Source organism: Carya illinoinensis, chromosome 1, assembly GCF_018687715.1.
Source record: "Carya illinoinensis cultivar Pawnee chromosome 1, C.illinoinensisPawnee_v1, whole genome shotgun sequence".
Classification (NCBI taxonomy): domain Eukaryota; kingdom Viridiplantae; phylum Streptophyta; class Magnoliopsida; order Fagales; family Juglandaceae; genus Carya; species Carya illinoinensis.
This window is the reverse complement of record NC_056752.1, coordinates 39356751-39381009: the sequence shown is the minus strand read 5'-3', so window position 1 is coordinate 39381009 and position 24259 is coordinate 39356751. Positions and strand designations below refer to the sequence as shown.

Below are 24259 nucleotides of genomic sequence, written 5' to 3'. Positions count from 1 at the left end.
CAGTTGGGCAATGTCGAAGGGCGATCCACAAATCAAAGTTGTGTGGAAGATGGTACCTATCTGCATTATGTGGTGTATTTGATAAGAGCGTAATGAACGAACATTCGAAAATAAGGAGCGGACAACTGAGAAGCTTCATATCTTCTTTTTCAACACTTTATTCCTGTGGTCTCTAGGTATAAACTTTAATGGCCTAAATGTACATGATTTTCTAGTGACTACTATAGCCACATAGATAGGTCTTATCTCTTGTATACCATCTTGTGTACTTGGGCTATGCCTATTATTATTAATATTACCGTTTTACTTATAAAAAAAAAAATGATGAGTAGAATTTTTATGGTAATTTGGGATATACTTGAAAAGGAAGGAGCAAACTTGTTATATTAGAAACCCTTTTCTTCAACCCTTTGATATTTCTCCGGTTCACACTTTTCCTACCCTAATTTCTCTACATTCCAGCAACCCAATCTTCCTCCATTCTGTAACACTATGATAATATTTTTCTGACAGAATGGTGGGAATTGTGATAGTAATACTCATTTAGAGGGTGAGAAGTTGAGAACCCCCATAAGTAGAGAAGATAAGTAGGAAGAAAGAAGGAAGGGAATAATAACTTTAATTTAGATTTTGCATAACTGGCAGGGTGCAAAGAGGTCCCAGCAAACATAACTAACTGATTCCCTTTCTAGAAGACTAATAAAACGATATAAACTCTAATGAAATGACACAAACTTTGATAATAAAGCAATGGGCCTCCTAGCCTTGGACTCACTACTGACGCTTAGGCCTATGCATAAAATGTAGTGGGCCGATCCGTCCACAACAACCGACTTGAGCCCACTAGACAAAAGTTGGGTTCTTCGGATCCATGTCACTAGCGAGTTGAACCAAGTCAATATCAGTCAGTCAAAATCGATACTGACTATTGCATTTTGAACCAAGGCAGAGCTTTTCCCCTCAAAGTTTCACAAACCCTAGCCACCAGTGTACCACTTCGCTTGTCGTCATCGTTGTCTTCACCGTTTGTAGTTGTCCAAGCTAGTGAGTCCCTCTATTTAACGCATTTCCCCCAAAACTAAAAACTGAAAAAATGATTTTGTGCTAAATTTTGCTTCGTGTTATTTATCTTTGTGATTTTGTGTTGGATTTTGCTTCGTGTGATTTATCTTTATAATTTTGTGCTTGATTTTGCTTAGAGGATAAATGATGCTTGTGTTTTTCTTCGAGATGAGGGTGTGGGGTTTGGTTTGGTTGGACTTATTGAAGTGGGTGATGGTGCTTTGTTGGGTTTTGCAATTGGCTTTGGTTTTGAAGTTATTTAATGGTGGATAGTAGGAAGGATAAGTGCTTGGATATGTTAGTTTCAAATTGGAAGTTATGCCTCTGCTTTCTCTATCTGAGTTTCAGGCTTTTATCATAAACTTACTCATTTTCTCTCATTTTTTCCCTCAACCCTATAAAAACATGCCAGAAAACCTAACAATTATACGATCATTCTAACCTTCTTTCTGATAAAAGGTTATGCTTTAAGAACCACAGTCTGTCTCCCAATTAGTATTTGATCATGTATAGATCACGAGCAGCAACACAACACATGATGAGGGGGGAATCGATGTAAATGCTGCCCCTGCAGATCACGTTGGAGGTGGAGTCGTCAAATTATCATTATGTGGAGGGTCAGTGACGCTGGCCTAAACCCAATATAACCACTATGGTCCAACAACATTAGAGCAAATAACATAAAGTAATTACATCAGATAACCCAAAGCCCATGCTTCCTAACCAACCCAGCCCCACAAACCACGACCAAAGTCACCAAACCAAGTTAGGGCAGCGGTTCATCAGTTCACTCAATTGTCAATTCTCCTCCCCTCTTCGCCACCCGACGTGTTCCACATTCACAGACTTCAGTTCGTGGCTTCAAGTTCAAGCTCCCGGCACAGTTCGTGGCTTCAAGTCCGCTCCGTTGCAGCACCTTGGTGGCTCGGTCCGTCGCAACCACGGTCTCTCTCTCTCTCTCTCTCTCTCTCTCTCTCTCTCTCTCTGTGATGGGTTCATTAAATCATGGTTCATTAGTTTATTTTGTATTTTGAACTTTGGACGTTTGGAATCAATTATCAGACCCTAGCCATCTGTAAAATTTGTCAATACGTGGTAATCAACGGGTTTTAAGGGGGTTCAAGTTGTAAAGACGACTCTAAGTCGGTAAACATTGGAAGCTCTGTTAGTTCTCTTAGGTTATGGTTTTGTTTCGACTTCCTCTGTTAGTTCCTCTCATTCTCGCTTTCTCTCTGTGTTTGTGTCTCTGTACCTCTCTCTCTCTCTCTTTTTTTTTTTTTTTTTGAGATACTTGGCTACTTCAATCTGCACGATGCACTACGCCGGGCTTGTCTGAATGAGTAATCAATCGATGACGACGAAAGCCCCATTGCTCGTGCCAAAACGATCCGACGTCAAGTGTTGCAGTTCAGCCATTCTCTTTTTCCCCGGCTGAGCTGTGTCAAATCGACGCCCACATCTCAATCTCTCTCTCCTGAGGATAAAGCTGTTATTTATTTCCATAATCTTTGCCTCGCTACACCCTTAGCTTGTTTTCTTGTTTTTTATTTTTTATTTTTATGTCGGGGTCCTCTCCAAGGCAGGACCTTTTGGATCCACTCCTGCAGGGTAAACTCTGGTCCCATGCATCGCACTCTTGAAAGTTTCCCAATATAAAACTTGTTAATTCACTGGCTTTTCACCGGGGGGGTGTGGCTCTAAAGGATTGTTTGTACTCATAAGGTGTTGAACATTGGACTTTGAAGAGAGTGATACCCCAAGACCAAGGCCTTCAATTTATAGATAGCGATATGAAAACAAGGCTAGTCATTGAGGCAGGCATTGATTTATCTTTTGAGGTTTTCACGTGGGGGTTTATTTCTTTCAATGGTTTTGCCTCTAAAAATATCCGCTACAGGTTTTTTCCATCTTTCCTTGTTACTTATAAAATAAAAACCATTGGAAGCTCAACTTTTTGTAAGCATAAGGTTACCCCTGTAGAGCATTGTCTTTAGGTATCAGTTAACGAGTCCTTGAAAATATTTACTATTGAATTTGTATTTCACTTTGAACTTGTTTTTCTGTCCATGTTTGTGGGTTCGCTTTCTGGTACTTTTTGTCTCTGATGTGCTTATACCCTACCTCCCCAAAGGAAAAAAAATTCACGTGTGCATACTTTTGTTGTTTGTATGAACCTGAAGATAACTTTAGAATGTTCTATGGCTATTACTATGCTTTTTACCCTTTTTTTTTTTTCCAAAATGTGATGTTTTTTTCCCTATTCTAATTGAGTGACCAAATGGAAGAAAAAAGACCTTGGAATTATTTGCTTAAAAGCTTTCTTAGTTGTTCCATAGTAAGGTAAACTGATCAGTTAAGTGCACATTTCAGGGTTATGGGATCATCAAATATCAGAGATTTGTTGACATCATTTAGTCCTTCTTTAGACTTCTTTGCCATAAGCTCTGGAGATGGTCGAATTAAGATCTGGGAAACTTTGAAGGGCCAGATACAGACTGAATTCTCAGACATCACCTCAACTGATGAGATAAATATATTAACCAGACATGAAAGAGGGCACCTTTCAGTTGATTATACATGCATGAAGTGGTTATCTTTGGCCAGAAAGAGAAAAAGGAAGCTTGGTTACTCCTTGTTAGTCTTAGGAACAGGTAGTGGTGATATTTTAGCACTGGATGTCTCTGCTGGTCAATTGAAATGGAGAATTAGCGACTGCCACCCTGGGTGAGTTTATCGTGAAAATCACATACTTGATTAATAATAAAGTTTATTTGTGCCATGATTTGATATGCTACTGCATATGTTGTACATCATATTAAATTTATAAGTGAGCTATAATTTTTTCCCATCCATCTTTAAATCATGACAGCTTTATCTTTGAAGCCCTGTGTCTAGATTAGCTGGCTTTTGTTCTAACCCACTATTAGAGTAGACTGCTATAATGCCCTAATGGAAAGCCCAAATCACATGACCTATACTCCAAAAGGACTAGACAATGATATGATTGGAGCCCCATTAGAATCTTATAAAGAACAAGAACTTCTCCTTTCCAAGCAATGTGGGATCCTATATACCACCTACCCTTATCATTATCATATGGGGTATCACAACCACATTCCATCTGTTTTTTTTTTTGACAAATATTGAATGTTGTTTCACATTCTTTCTTCTTTTCTTAATCACTTCACCTCTTTCCTTGATCCATAGGACCTTGGTTGACCAAGGCCTAGATAGACCCCCAAACTGGGTAATATGCTACAGCTGTTGCTGATATCAGCATACTTGGTTGTTGATACCAGCACTGTTGACATAACTGACAACTAAATTACAAGGCAGACATCCTATGTTTTGGAACATGCTCTTGATAGTTGTGGCTTTTTAATAGGCTGGAAGTCTCTAAAGAGATACTTTTTTGGTTGATGGTAAGATGATTCTATTAATGAGCAGAGGTTCCATCTAAGTACACGTTATATACAACATATGCACCTATTTTATTTTTTATATAGGTAATCAAGAGATTTTATTCATAGGAAAATGAATATAACTAGAAACTGTTTGTAGAAACATGACTTTGGTAATGTTGGTGAAAGTTCTGTGTTCAAAGACTAGATTTTCAAGGGAACACCAGAAAAGATGTTAAATATGTGATATGAATATGTAATTAATTATGGAGGAAATTAACAATGAATGATTTTAGTTAGCTGTGATGTTTATATCTATATTTGGAGGACCTAATCCACTTCTCTCCTTCCCTCCTCTCGCTCGCTCATGTGCAGGGGTGTTAATGCCATTTCATCTCCTACGAATGGTTCCTGTATTTATACTGCAGGTGCTGATGGCATGTTATGTGAAATTGATTCTCTGTCGGGAAACCTGTTGCAGAAGTTCAGAGCTTCTACAAAGGCAATTTCCTGTATGTCTGTTTCGTCAGGTAAATATTCTTTACATATTGGTGGTACTCTTGCCTTAAAATGGTGGTGAGTTAACACATTGTACTGAGAACAGTAATGTTGTATGTGTATACATAAATATCTTACAGAAGTATTTTATCTGGAATAATGCAGTTCTATAGCAGAATGTGGTGCTGTGGTTAAGTGAATATATAGTCAACTGTGTAGTGAATATGACATTAAAAAGTTCACATGCTCGGTGATGTTTTAATCTAGGGGATTCAGTCAGGTCTCATTCAATCATTTGGTATTGGAGGATGTGCTGTATGAACTAGAGCCCCTTTAGATGAGACCACGTGTCATATCAAATATCTTGTCTGGCTAAGTAGTAGTACTTGTAATAGCAACAATAATATTATAAGAAAAAATGCTATATACTATACCATCATCCTACTCTCATCCAACTATGTTGATGTGACATTTCCTATTAACTTTTGAATATATTGTTTTAAAAACAATAATTGATTTAAGCGTCGTATGCGGTGCCGCATCAGTATGGTAGGATAAGAGTGGGTATAGCATCTAGCTTAACCCTGATGATGACAATAATCATAACAACAACGACAACAACAAAAGAAATTGTAGAACGTTAAACATAAATGAAGTAACTCCTGAGCATTCAGGGAGAATACTTTCCTTGTGTTAGGATAGAAATAAATTATTGTGTACTTATTAATCTTCTGACATTGTCACCTTGGATGTGAATTCCTCAGATGGGAAGATATTAGCAACTGCATCTGCACAGTTGAAGATTTTCAATAGTTCTGATCACAAAAAGATGCAGAAGTTTTCTGGGCATCCTGTAAGTCTGATGCAGTTCTATATTCCTGTTGTGTCAACACCTTTTTCCTCCTCTTTAGATGAGTGAATATTTAGTCTCTGTGGTTAGCTTTTCCAACTTTCTGATCTTATTGAAATAAGTTTCTTAACTCTTCATAGGGAGCTGTTCGCTGTATGATTTTTTCTGAAGATGGGAAGTACGTCCTCTCCTCTGCTGTTGGTGAAAGATATATAGCAGTATGGAGGATAAGTGGTGGCAAAAAGCAGTCAGCAAGCTGTGTTCTTGCAATGGAGCACCCTGCTGTAGTACTTGACAGCAGGTGCATTGATAATGGGGAAGCCAGTGATGCAGGTCTCTATGTTTTGGCTATTTCAGAAGTTGGGGTTTGTTATCTTTGGTTCGGTCAGAACATTGAGGAGCTACGCAATAACAAGCCCACCAAAGTCTCATTATCTTTTGAGGACGTTCCATCTATAAATCATAAGAGTGCATTACCTACAATATTTGCTGCAAAATTACAAGCCATTACCAAACCTACGTCTGGGCAGGTCTTTGTTGCTTATGGGTTGCCAGTAAAGCCATCCTTTCAGAAGATTTTAGTGCATTCTGGCTCAGATATAAGGTTGAATATCTCCAATGATGGGGTTCTTCTACCAATTAGTCAATCTCGCATCAAATCTAAGAAAGGATTAGATTTTCAAAATGGAGGTATGAGTCCATCATGAAAAATCTTCCCTGTTCTATTTATTGTTAATGCAAAGTCATGATGTTTCTTGAAAAGAAAATGATTTTTTTTTCAGTTCAGATATATAATAGATAAAATAAAATAGGTCCTGGGGATTGAGTGTTTTCTTGCTTTGCTAAATCCAGTTGCACAATAATCTTATAAGAAACTTTTTAGGTGCTCCTCCTTATCTTTTATTTTCCATAATGAAGTTCGAAGATTATTAAAATAGTCACACCTGCATGATATGTGGTAATAAATTGTTAATTTTTAACTCCGTTATATTTTTAATTTTGTTTATAACCTGATTGTGAAGTTGTTCGAGTGTTGCCTTCTTCAATTACCAATTTCAATGAATTTATAAATAGGAAAGAAGATGAAATGTTATAGATGAAAGAAGATGGAATGTTCTTGACCTTTAAGAGTTCATGAATTTTCAAATTATTTTAAATTTATGGTCATTCAATATATGAATGGATGACATGGCTTAACAAGAGTAAAACTATTGCTCTAAAAATTATATAGAGGGAAGAAGATGAAGTCTTCATAACTTTTAGGATTCCATGATCTTTCAAATTAAATCTGGGGTCATTTCACTTATGAATGGATGACGTGGCTCCACAGAAACAAAGCTATTGTTTTGAGTTATTATATATGGGGAAAGACGATGAAATGTTATCGATGAAACAAAAATAATTGTCCATTACATTTAAAATTCGATGACCTTTCAAATTATTTAAATTTACTGTTATTTAATTCCAGAATTGATGGAGTGGCTCCACAGAAGCAAAGCTATTGCTTCGAAAACATATTGTAGATGGTCTGACTCATTTGTTTCACATGGAAACTCTCTTAGCGTAGCCACCATGTTATGACAGAATTTACTATTAATGCTTTATTTTCGTTTTTCATTCCTACAGTTTGCTCGCATTTATTTTATTTTCCTTTATTTTTGGCGTTGGATAATGCACATATGTGATGTATATTGTCTATTTTCACCAAGTATAACAGTGTATGTGCTTAGGAGTAATGCTAGGGACAAGCCTCATACAAGCCCTTTGTAAAAAGTGTGGGTCCCACTAATAAAGAATAGTTTTTTTCACACTTTTTTAAGGTGGGGTCCACTTTTTTACAAGGGCTTGTCTATTTGGGGCTTGTACAAATAATTTCTCATATGCTTAGTGGTCTGCTTTAATATTAGTTCCTTCATTAGTTACATGTTATTGTGTTGATTTTAAAAACTTGTTTGGGGATAAAACAGTTACTGCATTAGACCGTGCAAATGCGGAGGATGCCTTACTACCTATTCCAAAGATTTATTCTCATGAAAAAAAGAAAACATATACAAATATGATTGTTGAGCCTCATGAGGTAACGGCTTATTCAAGTGGCAGTAACAGTCAAGCCAAGCTTGTAGAGAGGGAAGGTATGTCTAATATACTTTCTGGAATCTTGTAACATTTTATATTTTTTCCTTATACTAGCCTCTCATATGGTTTATAAATTGATTTTTAATTTATCAGTTTGGGGCCAGGACATTCTTTTAATGACTCTTTAGGGAGTGATAATTTGAACAATTTCTCGTCCACTCAAGGTTAAATTTGAGTATAGGGACTGGTTTTGAATAATATACTCTGGTAAATCATCCACACAAAATCTATTTGGATGGAAAAAAGCTTGCCTCTTACAGATAAAAAGTGGAGGAAAGAATATATGCAGACAAAAGGGAGGAGTAGCCACCAGACAAAAGCATGGGCATGGAAATGGGTTTAGGTTTTCCATTGCAGCGATCTCTCACTATCTATGACTATTGGTAAAGAGCCTTTAGTGTTTCACAGCCTGATGTTGTATGTGGTTTTGCCATATTGGGTGGATTGTGGAAGTAATGCCAATCAATGCATGTTTGCACAAGGGTTCAATCTGGAATTTTCTATATTCTTCACAGGTTATGATGTAAATCATGAAGTTAAACTTTCTTAAAAGTGAAGTTTCCTCCACGTTTCAGCATAATCTACTCTATTTGGTAAAATTAGGGTTAGTTTGATTTCAACTGAACTTCTGGCAATGGCCTTGGACCAAGTGGCCTTTGGCCAAAATATGGGTTTCCTCTTTAGACAAGGAAATGATAAAGTGGCATATGTCTTTTTTCTATTTCACCAGCCTGTGACCGTTATTTGCTTGTGGTGACCAACTTTTCCTTTTAGAAGAGAGAAAGAAAGTTTTTTAATGGTGATCCTGCTTGGCCCTATATGCCTGCTGGTCTGTGCAGATGACATGGATGAAGTAGAAGTGGACACTGAAGCATTTTGCATGGAGGACAAGCTGAGATCATTAGGGATACTTAGTAATGGAGATGACCTAGCATTAGACTGTACAGTTGATTTTGCAACATTCAAGGGTGTTAATCTTGAAGCTGAAATGCCACCGAAGAAGGTTTGTTTGATTTCTATTTTTTTTTTTTTTTTAATCAAGTCGGAAACTAAATATCATTATCTCCCCACTCAACAACACATACTCTTCATCCCCTCTAAACAAAGGGGAAAGCATCAGTCGTTATTTACTCTTTATATGTTTCCTCTACCAGATAAGGGCATCTGTTCTATCTATGGACCCTAGTGATGCATACAAGTTACTGCGAGTGTTGGTGGCCAAGTGGCAATGCAGGTTAGTCCTTTCTCTTCTATTGATGGTGTTGTAAATACATTTTAATGGGTTTTATGTAGAAATTTATTAACCATATAATATCTGAAGCATCTTCTTTGTATTCTACTGAGCCAACTCATCCTTTATTTTATTTTATCTTATTGATCTACCCAACCCTTAACATACTAAAAAGGCCTTTCATTGTATTGTCTTTATTACCACAATTAATCTTCTCGATTTTTTGATATTAAGATTTAAATTAAAAAAAGGTTTGAAGATGAAAGGTTTCCTACCATTTATGATTACTAATTCAATTGATAGAAAAACAAAAGAAGGCTTTTCATCTTATAGTGATTATCAATACCCATTACTTGTCTCTTTGGCTTTTCCTGCCACTTAACCCTTCTATCACTTTATTATTACTTTTCCAGTAATAAAAAAGGACTATTAATCTTATTGTAGCATTGACCCTTCATTACCTATCCGTTTGGTTTCCTCACCTCTTAAATCTTCTACTCTGAAGTCTTTGTATCCTCACCAGGTAATTTTGATATTTATTGAGATTAAAATTGCCATTCCTCCAGATGATAAGAATATTCTTGTTGTCTTAACAGGACATGCAGTGGAAAGTATGCCCTTCCATGGATATATCATATACTTTTGAATCGCAGTCATCATGTTATGTCTCAGGAACCGACAAGCCAGATGCTCAACTCCTTATACAAGGTGAAGTGCTGTGAATTTCTTCCTTGTTTTTTGGAGTTTAATTTTATAAATATGAAATAGTGGATCAGTCATGTTTTCTCTGATCACAACTTTTTGCTTGTGCTTATATTATAGACATTTGATTATATAACTAGATATGTCTTCATCTACAGTTTTGTTGTAAAAGTTGAATTTGATGGATGGTTGTAGAAGGGGAGGATTATAAGGTGTTAGAAAAGGCCCAAGGATAAGCCTTTTTTTCCTAATTAATGTTGGATTTAATTTCATTTCTATAAGCCTTTTTTTCCTAATTAAGATTCATAAAAAAGTTTCATTTCTATAACTTTACTGAATGGGAAATGAAGATAAAAATGTGGGGTCATTGATCAATAGGCGATCATACTCTCTGGATCTGGTTATTTAATGTTTTAATGTGGGGGAGTAAAAATATCTTTCCAGAAGCAAACTTTGATCTAAAGTTGTCATACATTGCATGACATGTTTAAATCATGTTTTTCTTCATACAGATTACTAAACCCAGAGGTGCTGCCATCCAACCTTTATTACAATTATCGGGTCGTTTGCAACTTGTGATGGCACAGGTTTTTAACTTCGCATCCTCATTAATGCATTATTATCTTATGAATTTGTTGGTTTTTAAGTTCACATTCATACTCTTTTTACAGATTGACAGGGCTTCGTTGAACAAAACTCAGATTTCAGCACATGATAGCCGAATAAATGAAAGTGAAGATGAGGATGAAGAAGTTGATGAAATTCTTTATGGAGAAGAAGATGATGAATCTGAATTAAGCAGTGATGACAATAGCTAGGTGCATTGTACCATATGAGGTAAATACTACTTTAAGAACAATGAGATTTTATTTTTCCTTTGTTCTAGAAGTCTATATAATTAGGAGGTAGACAGCTTGAAAGAGATAATTATGTCAGCATCCATCAATTCCGTGAGCTTTGCTTGACATTTTCAAGGCCTGGTAAGGTACTTGGAGTTTGATCTTAAGGTTTTAGTATGCTTGGAGTAAAGGTCATAATCCTCATGTAGGCAAGGCTGCTGAAATCTATGGATGAGACAGTAAGGGTGTCCTTTCTACCAGTTTCATGTTGATCAAGACAGAGAGGCTTAACACATGGTCCAGGTTGTACATCAATTTGGACCAGGTTGATCAAGACAGAGAGGATGTACATCAATTTGGACGAGGTTGTTTACCAATGGTGCCAAATTAACTGACTTCAAACCTTTCTGTGGACAGGCTGCTTCTCTCCGTGTCTTATTGACTACACCTTTATTTCCTTCTAGTTTTCCTCCTTGCTCATGGGGAGGGAATTCGGGTTATGTCCAGACTTGTCCATCAAGTGTTCTTTTTTCTTTTTTAATTTTTGCCTGTAATGTTGAATGAGGCACAGTTTTTTTGATAAGTGAATGAGGCACAGTTTTGTGAGCCTATATTTATTTCATTTATAAAAGGCCAAGCAATTTTGCAAGAATCTTGCTCATCTTCTTTTGAACCTTTATTTCGCTGCTTCTGTTTATTTATTCATTCCTTTTAATATATCAAGTGCATACTTGGACGTCAATCAGGTTAGGACTGCAGTATGGGTACTTAATAAGGAGTTAAAGACCAAACATTAGGCTTGTGTAAGATGTTGTAAAAGAGCTCAATTTATGTGATGGGAAGTTAATTATATAACAGGGGCAATTTTTTTCGTCAAATTTCTCTCTGATATTGTACTTTGCTATAATGCTGTCTTCCTATTCCTCACTCATCTTTTGCATTACTCGACGGCAAAAATATTTCCATCGTTTAGTTTTTAATTTTAAGTTTCTAAGACTCTAAACATGTCTGATTCAATGTAGGAATGGGCATCCTGTGGGGGTTGTTAGAATAATTCATGATTCTGGATATTCTTACAGCTTTACAATTTTGCAAACCAGTAGATGATGTTCATTTTAGTAAAAAATTCACTGAGTGAAGAAAACTTCAATTAATTTCCTTATGTCATATACTGCCAAATAGCACATAATATTTCCAGTTGGATTTAAATAAATTCTGCACACAGCTGTTTGATAATCCAGGGGTGCAATAATGATGCACATTGCAAAACATGTGCTAGTTAGAGGGCTCAAAACTGTATCCATCTTTTTTGTTTTTGGGACATATCCTTTAGCCTTTTAGGTATTGAGATTAACACTTGTGTGTAATTTTAAAAAGCAAATCGACTATATTCACCAATATGTTCAGTGGAGAGTGGAAAGAACGGTAAAAAGTTACACGGCTTACTGATATTGGCAGGACCGATTATTGCCAGCATCTTCTTTGATGGTATCATTAGCAGAGTTAATTAGAGGCAAATAGAAGGAAGAAAAGAACACACACGTGTTAAAACTCAGCTTGGGGTTCTTTTCTTTGGAAGTCACAATTTTGCCGGTTTTCCCACAGGGAAAAAAAAAAAAAAATTACTTTTCACTGCAAATGCTTTGAGATGGTATAAACTAAAGAAAATGATTATTATTATTCAAAAAGGGAAAGCTGAAAAATCCAAAATAAAACAAAATAATAATAATAATAAGAAAAATGAATGCTGAGAAGTTTACTTCCGGAATATATGAACTTTATCGGATTCGCTGAGAAGAAATGAATACCGGGCAGTACTTGCTAGCCTCTCAGAAATGGAATCCAGGAATAATACTTCTTCACACAAAAGCTTAGAATCTAATTCTTTCCTCAAAATTTTCACATGCTTATTAGAAAAAATATTACTGTTCCATTGTATTTTATTATTTTTCTAACAGTTCCCCATTAACTTTCTTCCGAATCTCCCTGGGAGGAAAAGAACTCCCCTTTCATACAGGTTTTCATCCCTTCTACATTATGCTACAAGCATTTGGATTTTCATCACTAAACATTGATGCGATATTTCCATGGCCATTATTGCCATTGTGGTAGTCTTCAGCGTAGCTGTCCATCCTACTGTAATTTATGTGTCGTGGTGGTGAGCCGACGTACTCATATTCAGTGACATATGGTGATGGATTGTATGTGTTATAGCTATGTGTAACGTACACGGGTTGAGGGGGCTCTTGTTGCAATCCTTGGCCATTTTGGTACTTGTGCCAATGCCCACCATATCCGTGACTGTAATTATATCTGTAGCCGTAGTCAGGTGGATGGTGGTAAATCACATGAACCTCTCCAGCATCTTTGGGTCCAGAGGGTTTGTACGTTGGCTGGCTTGTGTTATTGTCTGGAACCATAGGTGGTGGTGGTGGTGGTGGTGGATTTTCAGGCGGTGGTGGTGGATTTTCAGGGGGTGCTGGTGGATTTTCAGGGGGTGCTGGTGGGTCTTTTGGTGGCTCTGCTACTTCGGCTGGTGGAGCTTCTGGAGGGGTCGGTGCATCAGGGGCTGGTACACCACCCTTCTGAGGTGCTTGTTCTGTTGGTGGAGCAGGGGGCTCTGTTGGTATTGTGTGAGAGCAAATAGTAGCAATTTTCCTTGTCTTCTTAATGGCTTTCACAATTCTTTCTGGATCTGCCCACCCTATTACTGTTAATTTCTGCTGAGGGAAGTCAATGTTGAGATCATATATACCTGTAGAAAATAAGCGTTAGCTTGAAAACTAGGAGGTGAACAGGTGTTTTTCAGACCACTAGATGTTACCAGAGGAAAATTCTGAAGACTAATAATTCAGGCACTTTCTTGTTATCAGTTGCCTACCATTAATGCCATGTAGTGCTTTCTTTATCTTTTGAACACACCCATTACAGTCCATCCGGACCTGTATCTCGGTGACTCGAGGTTTCTGCATTTGATAAATAGACTAATTGGTTAGAACAATATCCCTTGTTATGCATGAAAAAGGAAACTACATGTTGCATAAAATGATGTGGTGAAGTGGGTTTCGGAGGCATACCTCTAACTCTGGAAACATGAGCAATGGGAAGGATAGAGGAACCAAGAGGTGCGTGTGCTCTGAATAGGAATGAAATGGAGGAAAGTGAGAATGAAGAATCAATAGGTGGCATTTATTTGTACATGGTGTAGGAATACTTGGAAAAGCAAAGGTGTGGGACATGTTTCGAATCTCTTTAGAGGGATGGAAAGAAAGATGGGTATTACTAGCTTGATTAGGCTATAGAAAGGGGTCGGTGTTTTTTATGGACCTTGAAATGAGCCGAAGGGAATTTACTTTTGGGATCGATGGACATCTACAATTGTGGGACGTCAGTGATGTAGGCTAGGATATCCAAAACCGAAAGAAATTATAAAGCGAGAGCTGATGATAGATCATGTTGCATGCATGCTTCATGGGTCAAAAAATATCAAATCAAAAGCAGCTTTCTAGGTTGAGGATATCCACTATCAGGGAATTCTTTTGTCACAAGAAACCGTTATAAATGAAATGACAAAATTGTAGTTCATCTTTTTGGGTTGGAAGGCACAAACTCTTCTATTTTTGTCGAAAAGATCGATAGAGGTTGACTCCAGAAAATGTTTTGTTGTTAGTTTTATTTATACCCCCGGGATTGATTTATTTTAGATGCGACTTTAACCTGCTATACAAACACTAATGCTTGTTTTTCTGCGAATCATGCGTGTGGGCTTATTTTTGTGACATGCTTTGAGTCTCCATTAATACAAAAACTCTTGAACTTTATTTCTTTTCGGCAAAGGAAAACCTTGACTATATCAGTGTCCCTTAACTATTGTCAACAGCAAAAGAAAATATGAAAATAATGGAAAGTCATTAATGTCTAAAATTGGGTATCCTGACTTATCAAAAACAAAAATTCCTATCAAACTTTGAGGGAGTTGAGCAGCAGTAGAAAAAGATGCAGCCTTTGTGATGTTTGCATCGAATCTAACTGCATTTACGAGCAAGCCTTGTCCTGGTTGTCCATGTATGCTAAATAAAGGAACCCGTTCTTGAGATTGATTGAAGTTTAAGTGATGCCATGGAAAGTAAGTTTTGACGTGGAAACTACTGAGCTGTGCGGTAGGTGGAATTTTTTCTAGCATAATCTGTGAGGATCTTTCCAGCTTGTTCGTTCTTTTCAGTAGATATTTTAGTTTCATTCCTGCTGCGGATGGAGACAAAAAGAAAATAAAAAGAAAAAACGGTGAGTCATGCACCATTTGTTCCTTTGTCATATTAGGTACCAAATGCACCGAAAAATATTATAGGCTGCTCTCTCTTATTTATAGGAGAGAGCTCAATTGAGGTGAGTGTATAGCAGAGAAGTGTAGAGAGAAAACAGAGAGTGTGTGCTGCGTGTGTGTGCGGACAGAGTGTGGGAGAGAAAGAAGAGAAAAACAGAGTGGGTGAGCAGAGAGAGTTTACAAGAGAGATTTTTGTAAAAAATAATTTCATAGTAAAATTACAGCAGCTGTGGAAGTAGGCAATTGTCGAACCACGTTAAATTTCGTCCCTCATTTATTTAAAATCATCTCTGTGTCAGAACAGCTCCCAACAACTGGTATCAGAGCTCTGGTTCGAGCTGTCCGAAAATTCAAGTTGCTCAAAATCAATTTTTGACAACTCCACGGTGTTCCTTGCGTCGAGACAAATCCGTTGCCGCAAATGGAGGTCGGACGAGCCCACACGCACCCCTAGAAGATCGGCGTGTGCATCTGCTGCAACCCACGCGCCCCCACGTGCTCCAGAGGTTGAAGACGCGTGATGGATACGCGCCCACGCGCCCCCACGCGCCCTACAGAAGATCAGCACTTGAACTACACGCGCCTCACTCTCCCCCACGCGCACACAGTGCTGTAGCGCGTGTAATACACGCGCCCACGCGCCGCCCACTCGCACTGTGCAGCACGTGTATCCCACGCGCCAGACAGATCAAAACCGTCCATTTTTCAGATCTTTTTGCGCTAGATCTAAGCCATTCGGAGTCCGATTTCAATGATCAAATAGTGCTTTCCAACTATTTGGATCATTCCGAACTCATCCGTACGGTCAAAATTTTGAGATTCACCATCAGTACATTGGATCTGAACCATCCACGTGTTGCAGATTATTTTGGGCTAGATCACGCCAGTTGGAGTTCCATCGCGACGATCAAATAGTGCTGACAAACTATTTGGATCATTCCGAACTCGTTTCCAGCTAATTTGAGTGTTTTAGACGTAACGGTAATCTTTGTTTGTTTAAATTTGAACTCATTTGTAAAGTTATGGCTGAAGAAGAAGCTAAATGTGTTGGTATCGAGAAATTTGACGGTACAGACTTTGCCTACTGGAGAATGCAGATAGAGGATTATCTCTATGGGAAGAAACTACATCTTCCACTCCTAAGAAGAAAGCCAGATGACATGAGCAATGAAGATTGGAGTTTCCTTGATAGACAAGTGTTGGGAGTATTCGACTAACACTGTCAAGATCAGTTGCACACAATGTGGGAAAGGAAAAGACCATAGCGGATTTGATGAAAGCTCTATCAGACATGTACAAGCAGCCATCAGCCAATAACAAAGTGCATTTAATGTACAAGCTATTCTACTTGAGAATGGCAGAAGGAACTCCAGTTATTCAGCATCTGAATGAGTTCAACACCATCATCAATCAATTAGCTTCAGTGGGGATTGAATTTGATGATGAAGTACGTGCACTGATTGCTCTAACTCAATTGCCAAAAAACTGGGAGGCCATGAGAACAGCTATTAGGAATTCTTATGGCAAAACAAAAATGAAGTATCAAGATATCCGGGACCATATTCTTAGCGAGGAAGTTCGCAGAAGAGATACAGGAGAAGCATTAACTTCCAGTTCTGCCTTAAACCTCGAGACGAGGTAGAGGAACTAGTAGAAGTTCAAATCGGGGCAGGTCAAAGTCCCGAAAAGGCAGAAGTAAATCTAGGTCCGGAAAACAAGTACAGTGCTGGAATTGTGGCAAGATTGGCCACTTCAAAAATAATTGCAAGGAAGCTAAGAAGAAGAATGAGCATGACTCTGTTAATGCCACAACAGAAGATCTCCAAGATGCCTTACTTCTTTCAGTCGACAACCAAATTGAATCTTGGATGTTAGATTCAGGAGCCTCATTCCACACTACAACACACCGAGAAATCATGCAGAATCATGTCACTGGTGATTTCGGGAAGGTGTACTTAGCAGATGGTGAAGCGTTGGAAATCGAAGGCATGAGAGATGTACCAATCAATCTGCCCAATGGAAGTGCATGGTTGCTACAAAAAGTGCGACATGTTCCCAAGCTCATGAGGAACCTGATTTCTGTAGGACAACTTGATGCTAATGGGCATTCTGTACTATTTACCGGTGGCACGTGGAAGATAACAAAAGGAGCTATGGTAGTAGCTCGAGGCACAAAAACAGGTACTCTATATATGACTTCAAGCATTAGAGATACTATTGCAATTGCTGATGCAAATGCCAACCTATAGCATCAAAGGCTTGGTCACATGAGTGAGAAAGGAATGAAAGTACTATTATCCAAGGGGAAGTTATCAAAGTTGGAATCAACTGATTTCGACATGTGTGAATGTTGCATTTTTGGGAAGCAGAAAAAAGTTAGTTTCCTGAAAAATGGTAGAACTCCAAAATCTGCAAAGTTGGAGTTGGTGCACACAAATTTGTGGGGGCCATCCCCAGTCGCTTCTCTTGGAGGATCGCAGTACTATGTTTCATTTATTGATAACTCAAGCAGAAAAGTATGGGTTTATTTTTTGAAAAATAAATCTGACACATTTGATACTTTCAAGAAGTGGAGAGCCATGGTTGAAAATGAAACAGGCTTTAAGTTAAAATGTCTGAGGTCAGACAATGGAGGAGAGTACATCGACGGAGGGTTCAAAGAATTCTATGCTGCAAATGGGATTAGATTTCAGAAGACTATTCCAGGGACACCGCAGCAGAATGGCGTAGCTGAACGCATGAACAGAACTCTCAACAAACGTGCCAGAAGCATGAGGCTGAATTCAGGATTGCCTGAATGTTTTTGGGCTGATGCAGTTAACACTGCAGCCTATTTGATTAATCGGGGACCATCAGTTCCCTTAAAGTTCGATCTACCAGAGGAAGTCTGGAGTGGAAAGAAGGTAAATCTTTCCCATTTGAAAGTTTTTGGCTGTTTATCATATGTTCACATAGATTCTACTGATCGTAACAAGTTAGAAGCCAAACCTAAAAAATGTTTTTTCATCGGTTATGGTTATGAAAAATTTGGCTATCGATTTTGGGATGATAAAAATTACAAAATCATCAGAAGTAGAAATGTGATATTTAGTGAGCAGATTCTGTACAAAGCTAAGTCATAAGCTGAACCTGAAGAGCAGCCAAAGAAACCTGAGGTGGTTGACTTTGATGTTACTCGAGTCAACACTGATCAGAACGAGGATCAAGAAAATGATGATACACAGATCGAACAACATACACCACTCACTGTTATTCGAAGATCTTCAAGGACAATCAGGCCACCACAGCGGTTCTCACCATCTCTACACTACATCTTGCTAACAGATAGTGGTGAACCGAAAAGTTATGATGAAGTTCTACAAATTGAAGATTCGATCAAGTGGGAGAAAGCCATGCAAGATGAGATGGAGTCACTGATGTCAAATCAGACATGGGAGCTAACTAAGCTTCCAAAAGGCAAGAAGGCTTTGCACAATAAATGGGTGTACAGAATTAAAGAAGAACACAATGGTAGCAAGCGCTACAAAGCTAGAATGGTCGTGAAGGGGTTTCAACAAAAAGAAGGTATCGACTACACAGACATTTTCTCTCCAGTTGTAAAATTGACTACGATCAGGCTAGTGTTGGCAATTGTGGCTGCAGAGAATCTATATCTTAAGCAGTTAGATGTGAAGACTGCATTCCTTCATGGTGATTTGGAGGAAGACATCTATATGCACCAGCCACAAGGATTCTCAGTGAATGGAAAAGAGAATCTAGTTTGCAAACTGAAGAAGAGTTTGTATGGCCTAAAACAAGCTCCACGACAATGGTACCGAAAGTTTGACAACTTCATGTGCAGTAATGGATTTACAAGACTGCAGGCTGACCATTGTTGGTATATGAAGAACTTTGACAAGTCTTATATTATCCTACTGTTGTATGTGGATGATATGCTCGTTGCAGGGTCAAGCATCGAGGAAATCAATGAACTGAAGAAGCAGTTGTCAAAGCGGTTTGAGATGAAGGATTTGGGTGCTGCAAAACAAATCCTTGGTATGAGAATTATTAGAGACAGGACTAATGATTCTCTTAAGCTCTCGCAGGAGGAGTATGTAAAGAAGGTGCTCAGAAGGTTTAACATGGACAAGGCGAAACCAGTGAGCACACCCTTAGCTAGTCACTTTCGACTAACTAAGGATCAGTCGCCAAAGATGGAGGAAGAGCAAGAATGCATGAACAGAATACCCTATGCATCTGCTATTGATAGTCTTATGTACGCCATGGTCTGTACAAGGTCAGATATTGCACAAGCAGTGGGAGCTGTGAGCAGATATATGAGTAATCCAGGAAAGCAGCATTGGGAAGCAGTCAAGTGGATTTTAAGATATCTACAAGGCTCTTCAGATACGTCACTATGCTTTACAAAAGCAGGTTTAAAACTACAAGGATATATAGATGCTGATTTAGCAGGTGACGTTGACAGCAGAAAAAGTACTACTGGATTTGTGTATACGCTGGGTGGTACAGCTGTATCGTGGGCTTCTAAGTTACAGAAGATTGTTGCTCTCTCAACTACAGAAGCGGAATACGTTGCTATAATTGAAACAGGGAAGGAAATGGTTTGGTTGCAGTCATTCTTGGAGGAATTGGGAAAGAAGAATGAAAAAGGTATTCTGCACAGTGATAGTCAGAGTGCTATTTTTCTTGCAAAGAATCTAGCCTTTCATTCCAGAACAAAACATATACAGTTGCGATACCATTTTATCCGATCTCTTCTCGATAGTGGACAGCTGATACTTGAGAAGATTCGAGGAACAGAGAACCCAGCAGACATGTTCACAAAAGTAGTTACTGTTGACAAACTGAAGCAGTGTGTAGCTTCAATTGGCTTCCGTACTTAAAGGCATGACTTGAAGTTGCTGTGATAGTTGCTATGAAGATATGTAGACTCATTTGTCTCCAAGTGGGAGATTGTTGCGGATGGAGACAAAAAGAAAATAAAAAGAGAAAATGGTGAGTCATGCACCGTTTGTTCCTTTGTCATATTAGGCACCGAATGCACCGAAAAATATTGTAGGCTGCTCTCTCCTATAAATAGGAGAGAGCTCAGTTGAGGTGAGTGTGTAGCAGAGAAGTGTAGAGAGAAAACAGAGTGTGTGCTGCGTGTGTGTGTGGACAGAGTGTGGGAGAGAAAGAAGAGAAAAACAAAGTGGGTGAGCAGAGAGAGTTTACAAGAGAGATTTTGTAAAAAATAATTTCATAGTGAAATTACAGCAGCTGTGGACGTAGGCAATTGCCGAACCACGTTAAATTTCGTCCCTCCTTTATTTAAAATCATCTCTGTGTCAGAACAGCTCCCAACAATTCCTAACTTTATACTTAAATGCCACGTACCCTGCTAAATGCACCGTTAATCATGCCTAATGTTGTTGCTGGTTAGAGAGGCAGTAGAATTCTGCTTAAACAAGTCAACCCCGCTTGGTCATTACTGCATGAATTGGAGATTCCTTCCCACAATTAATTAATTGCTCTCGCAGGCTTCAATTTTTGCATTGGTCTCTATGGTTTTGAGCATAGGGCAAGGTATACTGTAGGTGATTTTTCAGGCACTTACAGATTGGTGACTCCGATATGTTGCGTGAAGATCCTCTGCAATTCTCTGCCTAGATTGCAGGGTAGGCCTTCTCGAATTGTCTCCAATCCGATAAGAGATTACAGGAACCAGGTTCCCAATATGGTGCCTGCAGCCAATTGTTCACTGGACGTTTGAGTACAAAATAATCTGTAATACTCATTTCACATTAGTGGGTTGGCTTTTCAAGGATCTCATTGACTAAAAGTTACGAGTGTGGACAGGAGCATGTCATGTACCCTGTTTCAACTACAAATTGTGCACACAGGAGGGATGTGGGTTGTGGAGATTTGGCTTCTGAAAAGTTGTGCAGAGTGTCACCAATTTCATGGCATCAATTATTTAAGTGGAGGTTTCTTGAGGTGTTGGGAAAGAATATATTGACATATTTTAAGACAATTACTTTGCCATGCCTTGTGATTGGCGATTATAAGCCTAAATTCCTAGCCTTAGCTTCTTTGTATCTCAAAAGAGTAAAACAAAAGTCATAGTGATTTGGACCTCTGGTCTAATGGTCTTAGTATGTACAGTTTTCCCCAATGACCAAAGTGAAAGGAGAAATTAGTGGGAAGGGAACTTTATATGAAAACATGGTCCATGCTCAAAAGAGCAAATGACAATGACCTGCTTTTGAGTTTTTCTGGGCTTGGATTACAGGGAATATACAGGCTGGCTATCCATGACGTTGAATGAATTGCCATCCTTGTTTCGTTATGGTAGCAAAGCATCTAATGGAAAAAGATTTTGACTTGTACCGTGTTTGGGTTTTATTTTGCGTTAGAGTTCAGCAAAAGTTTGTGTCTAAAACTTGCTGTTTTTCTATAGTGGACTTAAAGATGATGGGCGAGCATCGGAAGAGAATTTTTAGATTTTGAAAAATTATTCAAATGAGCTTCTACTTCATCAATAAATATCTAGTGTTCTTTATTTCTATGCTTTTAATTATTTTAATATTAATTCATTTGCTAATGTTTGGTGATATCAATTGTATGTAAATTCTAAATTCCGTTGTAATGGGATAAGACACTTGTTCACCCCCTTTGGAGTTTGGTGTATTCAAGATCTGTGCCATCTGGATTATGTTTCAATTTGGATTCCTTTTGACCGAGCAAACATGCTCGCGCACCCCTCAATGATGATGGGTTGATCTCTAAACTATGGTAAGACACCAGCAAGACCTCAACATCGATTAATAACAGTAATAGTGAATGATCTATCTCGACATCTCACACATTTAGTCAAATTTTGATTAGACTTCAACATAATTAAGCCAAGGGTTATTATTTTTGTGTTGAAAGATGCCCGACTTTCGTAACCTCTCAAGAGTAGGACATAATGCATACTCATCAACCATAGCTCAAAGGCCCATAGGATAAATATATAAAAGCAATAATATTTGGAAGATACGACTAATTATGGGTCGTACTTGTATTGATTCAAGGGACGGCAGATGAGATATCAAGCCCACTTCAAAAGTCTCGCCTCTGAACATTATTTTGAGTACAAAGCAATGGAGCATACACTACTGGCCGACCCCATCACCAGATGAGAAAGAGTGAGGTGCACGAACACTTTACCTTTTGTCACCTCAAAACTATGTGATTCTGATCTGATATATATATACACACACTCATCAATGTCCAAATCACTCCACTATTTTTCTTGATTCAAAATCACAGATTGTTGAAGATGATTACCGGGATCATCGTTGATGAGCACACGTCCCCAGTCGCTGTCGAGAGGCTATGGAAGGCAAGCATTGGTGACATGCGGAACCTCATGCCCAAGCTTCTTCCCCAGCTCGTATCAAGCATTGTCATTCTTGAAGGAGATGGTGGAGCTGGCACCATTATGCAGCATAACTTAAATAACGGTTCTTATTCTGAATAATGAAGCTTAATTTATAAGTATTACACTAATCACGTAATCATACTCGTTCGATTATGCTAACCAGATGTATGTGCTGGTGTTTTGTTTGACGTGATCATGTGCAGCCGTTAAGGAATTTGCGTTTGTTAAGGATCGCATAGAAGTAATAGACCATGAGAACCACATATTTAAGTACTCTGTTATTGAAGGTGGTCTTGTTGGTCTCAAATTGAGTTCTTTCACAGCTGAGATTACCTTCAGTTCTACCAGAGAAGGAGGCTGCTTGGCCAAGGTAAAAATCGAGTACGAGTCATTGGAAGACGGCAGCTTGCTGTCTGAAGGAGATGTTATAAGCATAAAGGAAGGGAATTTGGCGATGATTGAGGCCGTTGAGGAGTACCTTCTGGCAGATCCGAATGCTTATGTATGAAATTTATCGATGAACCAAATGGCTTCTGCAGAGAGGCTCTGACGACTACGTAATTCTTATTCTAGTATTTTGTATTTTTGTTCAACGGGAGAAACATATTATTGTCTTGTCTCAAAGAGGTTCCCTCGATCGGCAAGAAGTTTTGAAGCTGTATTGCAAATGTTTCACTGCAAGTGAGGCGTATAAATAAGAACAAGAGAACTTAGAGAAGAACTTTATAATTTGTAGTACTATTTTTCTTTACGAAAAGCACTTTCTGTCTCATCAAATCTCTTTTGTATGAATACCCGTTTCTCTCATTGAATTAAAGGGTCATAAAATAAACAACAAACAAATATTTCGTATCTCGTATGGAGCTGAAATATTATTATACTAGAGAACTCTGAATGATATATTTGAGAGTCCCAAACTAGGCGTAGACTTGAGGGTTCTCCAAAAGGTAGGCTTCCACAACTTTGTAGACCCCAATAGCACTGTCCTTGCCTGCCTTGATTTCTTCTTCTTTGATTTCAAAGTCGCCGATGGTTTTGTAATTGCTTGTCATCTTGGAGATGCAACCTCCATCACTAGCAGCCTCAAACTTAACCTCATAAGAAATACATTCAAGCTTGTCACCCAAGGGGTCCCCCTCAATCAGAGTGTATTTGCACACGAAATTCTCCTTGTCAAGCTCATCCATCCGGTGTTTCACATATTTAAAGGGGCTAGCTACGTGATCATAAAACCAAACGAAACATGCATTAAAGTCAATTATATGATATTGAAAGTACGGCCAAGGTAAATCAGTGACCACATAAGTTCGGTTGGCATAGTTTAGTTTGCTAACCTTCAGTGAAGTTGACTTGTTCGATGCTTCCCGCTCCACCATCTCCTTGAATTAGATCGACGCTCTTTACGAATTGAGGTACCACCTTTGGGATCAAGGTGGAAGATTCTAAGATCAATGCCTTGAACATTCTCGCTGGGGCAACTGGGCATGCGAACTCTTGTTTGAAGGTGGTGACACCCATGGCTTTGCAGATTGTGGGAAGAATGAGGGATAAATGATATGGTTTATGAATTCTTGGAAGCCACTGTGGCTATATATAGATCGAGTAGGAGATGGGTTGGTTTGGTAACAATCCACTGAGGACAAACAAAATGAAAAAGGTTGAAGGTGCAGCCGGAGAAAATGGGAACTTTCAAACTTCAAAAGGCTTTTTAATATTCAATTTCAGGCTTCAATTTTTGTGGCTAGTCTTGGACTGCTTTTGTTTCAATGTTGAAAATTCTATTCAAGAAAAAAACTTTTATGGATGTGGTG

At 38.4% G+C, this 24259-nt stretch overlaps 4 protein-coding genes and 1 non-coding gene across 7 annotated transcripts; 3 read left to right on the top strand and 2 right to left on the bottom strand.

The window, feature by feature from the left end:
* Positions 1-1735: 1735 nt before the first annotated feature.
* LOC122318490 (WD repeat-containing protein 43) lies at positions 1736-11371 on the top strand. Of its 2 annotated transcripts, XR_006244843.1 has the most exons (13): positions 1736-2006; positions 3433-3786; positions 4839-4993; positions 5726-5814; positions 5952-6501; positions 7779-7943; positions 8787-8950; positions 9102-9181; positions 9775-9886; positions 10393-10467; positions 10552-10717; positions 10929-11022; positions 11063-11371. XR_006244843.1 is itself a non-coding variant. In XM_043135889.1 (12 exons), the coding sequence occupies exons 2-11, from the start codon at positions 3437-3439 to the stop codon at positions 10696-10698; spliced, it is 1887 nt and encodes a 628-aa protein (XP_042991823.1). In that variant the 5' UTR covers positions 1736-2006; positions 3433-3436; the 3' UTR covers positions 10699-10717; positions 10929-11371. The 2 variants fall into 2 exon arrangements, 1 of the variants encoding a protein (XP_042991823.1); XM_043135889.1 differs by having other exon boundaries at positions 10929-11371.
* Positions 2368-2523, top strand: LOC122294007. The gene has a single exon (XR_006237439.1). It is a non-coding gene; the product is annotated as a small nucleolar RNA snoR134 (small nucleolar RNA).
* Positions 11372-12479: 1108 nt separating the features above from the next.
* LOC122318486 (heavy metal-associated isoprenylated plant protein 35-like) lies at positions 12480-14065 on the bottom strand. Its single transcript, XM_043135876.1, has 3 exons — positions 13797-14065; positions 13601-13685; positions 12480-13474 (listed from the first exon to the last, which is right to left on the bottom strand). Exons 1-3 carry the CDS (start codon positions 13956-13958, stop codon positions 12750-12752), a joined length of 972 nt encoding a protein of 323 aa, XP_042991810.1. The 5' UTR covers positions 13959-14065; the 3' UTR covers positions 12480-12749.
* A 7792-nt stretch (positions 14066-21857) lies between these two features.
* On the top strand, positions 21858-23169 carry LOC122318466 (major pollen allergen Bet v 1-D/H-like). 2 transcript variants are annotated; one of them, XM_043135835.1, is made up of 3 exons: positions 21859-22217; positions 22337-22530; positions 22652-23169. In XM_043135835.1, exons 2-3 carry the CDS (start codon positions 22347-22349, stop codon positions 22954-22956), a joined length of 489 nt encoding a protein of 162 aa, XP_042991769.1. In that variant the 5' UTR covers positions 21859-22217; positions 22337-22346; the 3' UTR covers positions 22957-23169. The 2 variants fall into 2 exon arrangements, with proteins under 2 accessions (XP_042991776.1, XP_042991769.1); XM_043135842.1 differs by having other exon boundaries at positions 21858-22530.
* Positions 23159-24133, bottom strand: LOC122318474 (major strawberry allergen Fra a 1.07-like). Its single transcript, XM_043135853.1, has 2 exons — positions 23783-24133; positions 23159-23664 (listed from the first exon to the last, which is right to left on the bottom strand). Exons 1-2 carry the CDS (start codon positions 23964-23966, stop codon positions 23366-23368), a joined length of 483 nt encoding a protein of 160 aa, XP_042991787.1. The 5' UTR covers positions 23967-24133; the 3' UTR covers positions 23159-23365.
* Positions 24134-24259: the final 126 nt, after the last annotated feature.

What these genes read in the sequence shown, in the direction of transcription:
- LOC122318490 (XM_043135889.1), top strand. Translation starts at nt 3,437, where the DNA reads ATGGGATCATCAAATATCAGAGATTTGTTGACATCATTTAGTCCTTCT. An exon ending in CTGTATGTCTGTTTCGTCAG is followed by an intron (nt 4,994 to 5,725) that starts GTAAATATTCTT and finishes TGAATTCCTCAG; the next exon opens with ATGGGAAGATATTAGCAACT. An exon ending in CTGAAATGCCACCGAAGAAG is followed by an intron (nt 8,951 to 9,101) that starts GTTTGTTTGATT and finishes TTCCTCTACCAG; the next exon opens with ATAAGGGCATCTGTTCTATC.
- LOC122318486 (XM_043135876.1), bottom strand. Translation starts at nt 13,958, where the DNA reads ATGTCCCACACCTTTGCTTTTCCAAGTATTCCTACACCATGTACAAAT. An exon ending in TCATGTTTCCAGAGTTAGAG is followed by an intron (nt 13,686 to 13,796) that starts GTATGCCTCCGA and finishes TATCAAATGCAG; the next exon opens with AAACCTCGAGTCACCGAGAT. An exon ending in AGCACTACATGGCATTAATG is followed by an intron (nt 13,475 to 13,600) that starts GTAGGCAACTGA and finishes TATTTTCTACAG; the next exon opens with GTATATATGATCTCAACATT.
- LOC122318466 (XM_043135842.1), top strand. Translation starts at nt 22,347, where the DNA reads ATGATTACCGGGATCATCGTTGATGAGCACACGTCCCCAGTCGCTGTC. An exon ending in GCAGCATAACTTAAATAACG is followed by an intron (nt 22,531 to 22,651) that starts GTTCTTATTCTG and finishes GATCATGTGCAG; the next exon opens with CCGTTAAGGAATTTGCGTTT.
- LOC122318474 (XM_043135853.1), bottom strand. Translation starts at nt 23,966, where the DNA reads ATGGGTGTCACCACCTTCAAACAAGAGTTCGCATGCCCAGTTGCCCCA. An exon ending in ACAAGTCAACTTCACTGAAG is followed by an intron (nt 23,665 to 23,782) that starts GTTAGCAAACTA and finishes ATGATCACGTAG; the next exon opens with CTAGCCCCTTTAAATATGTG.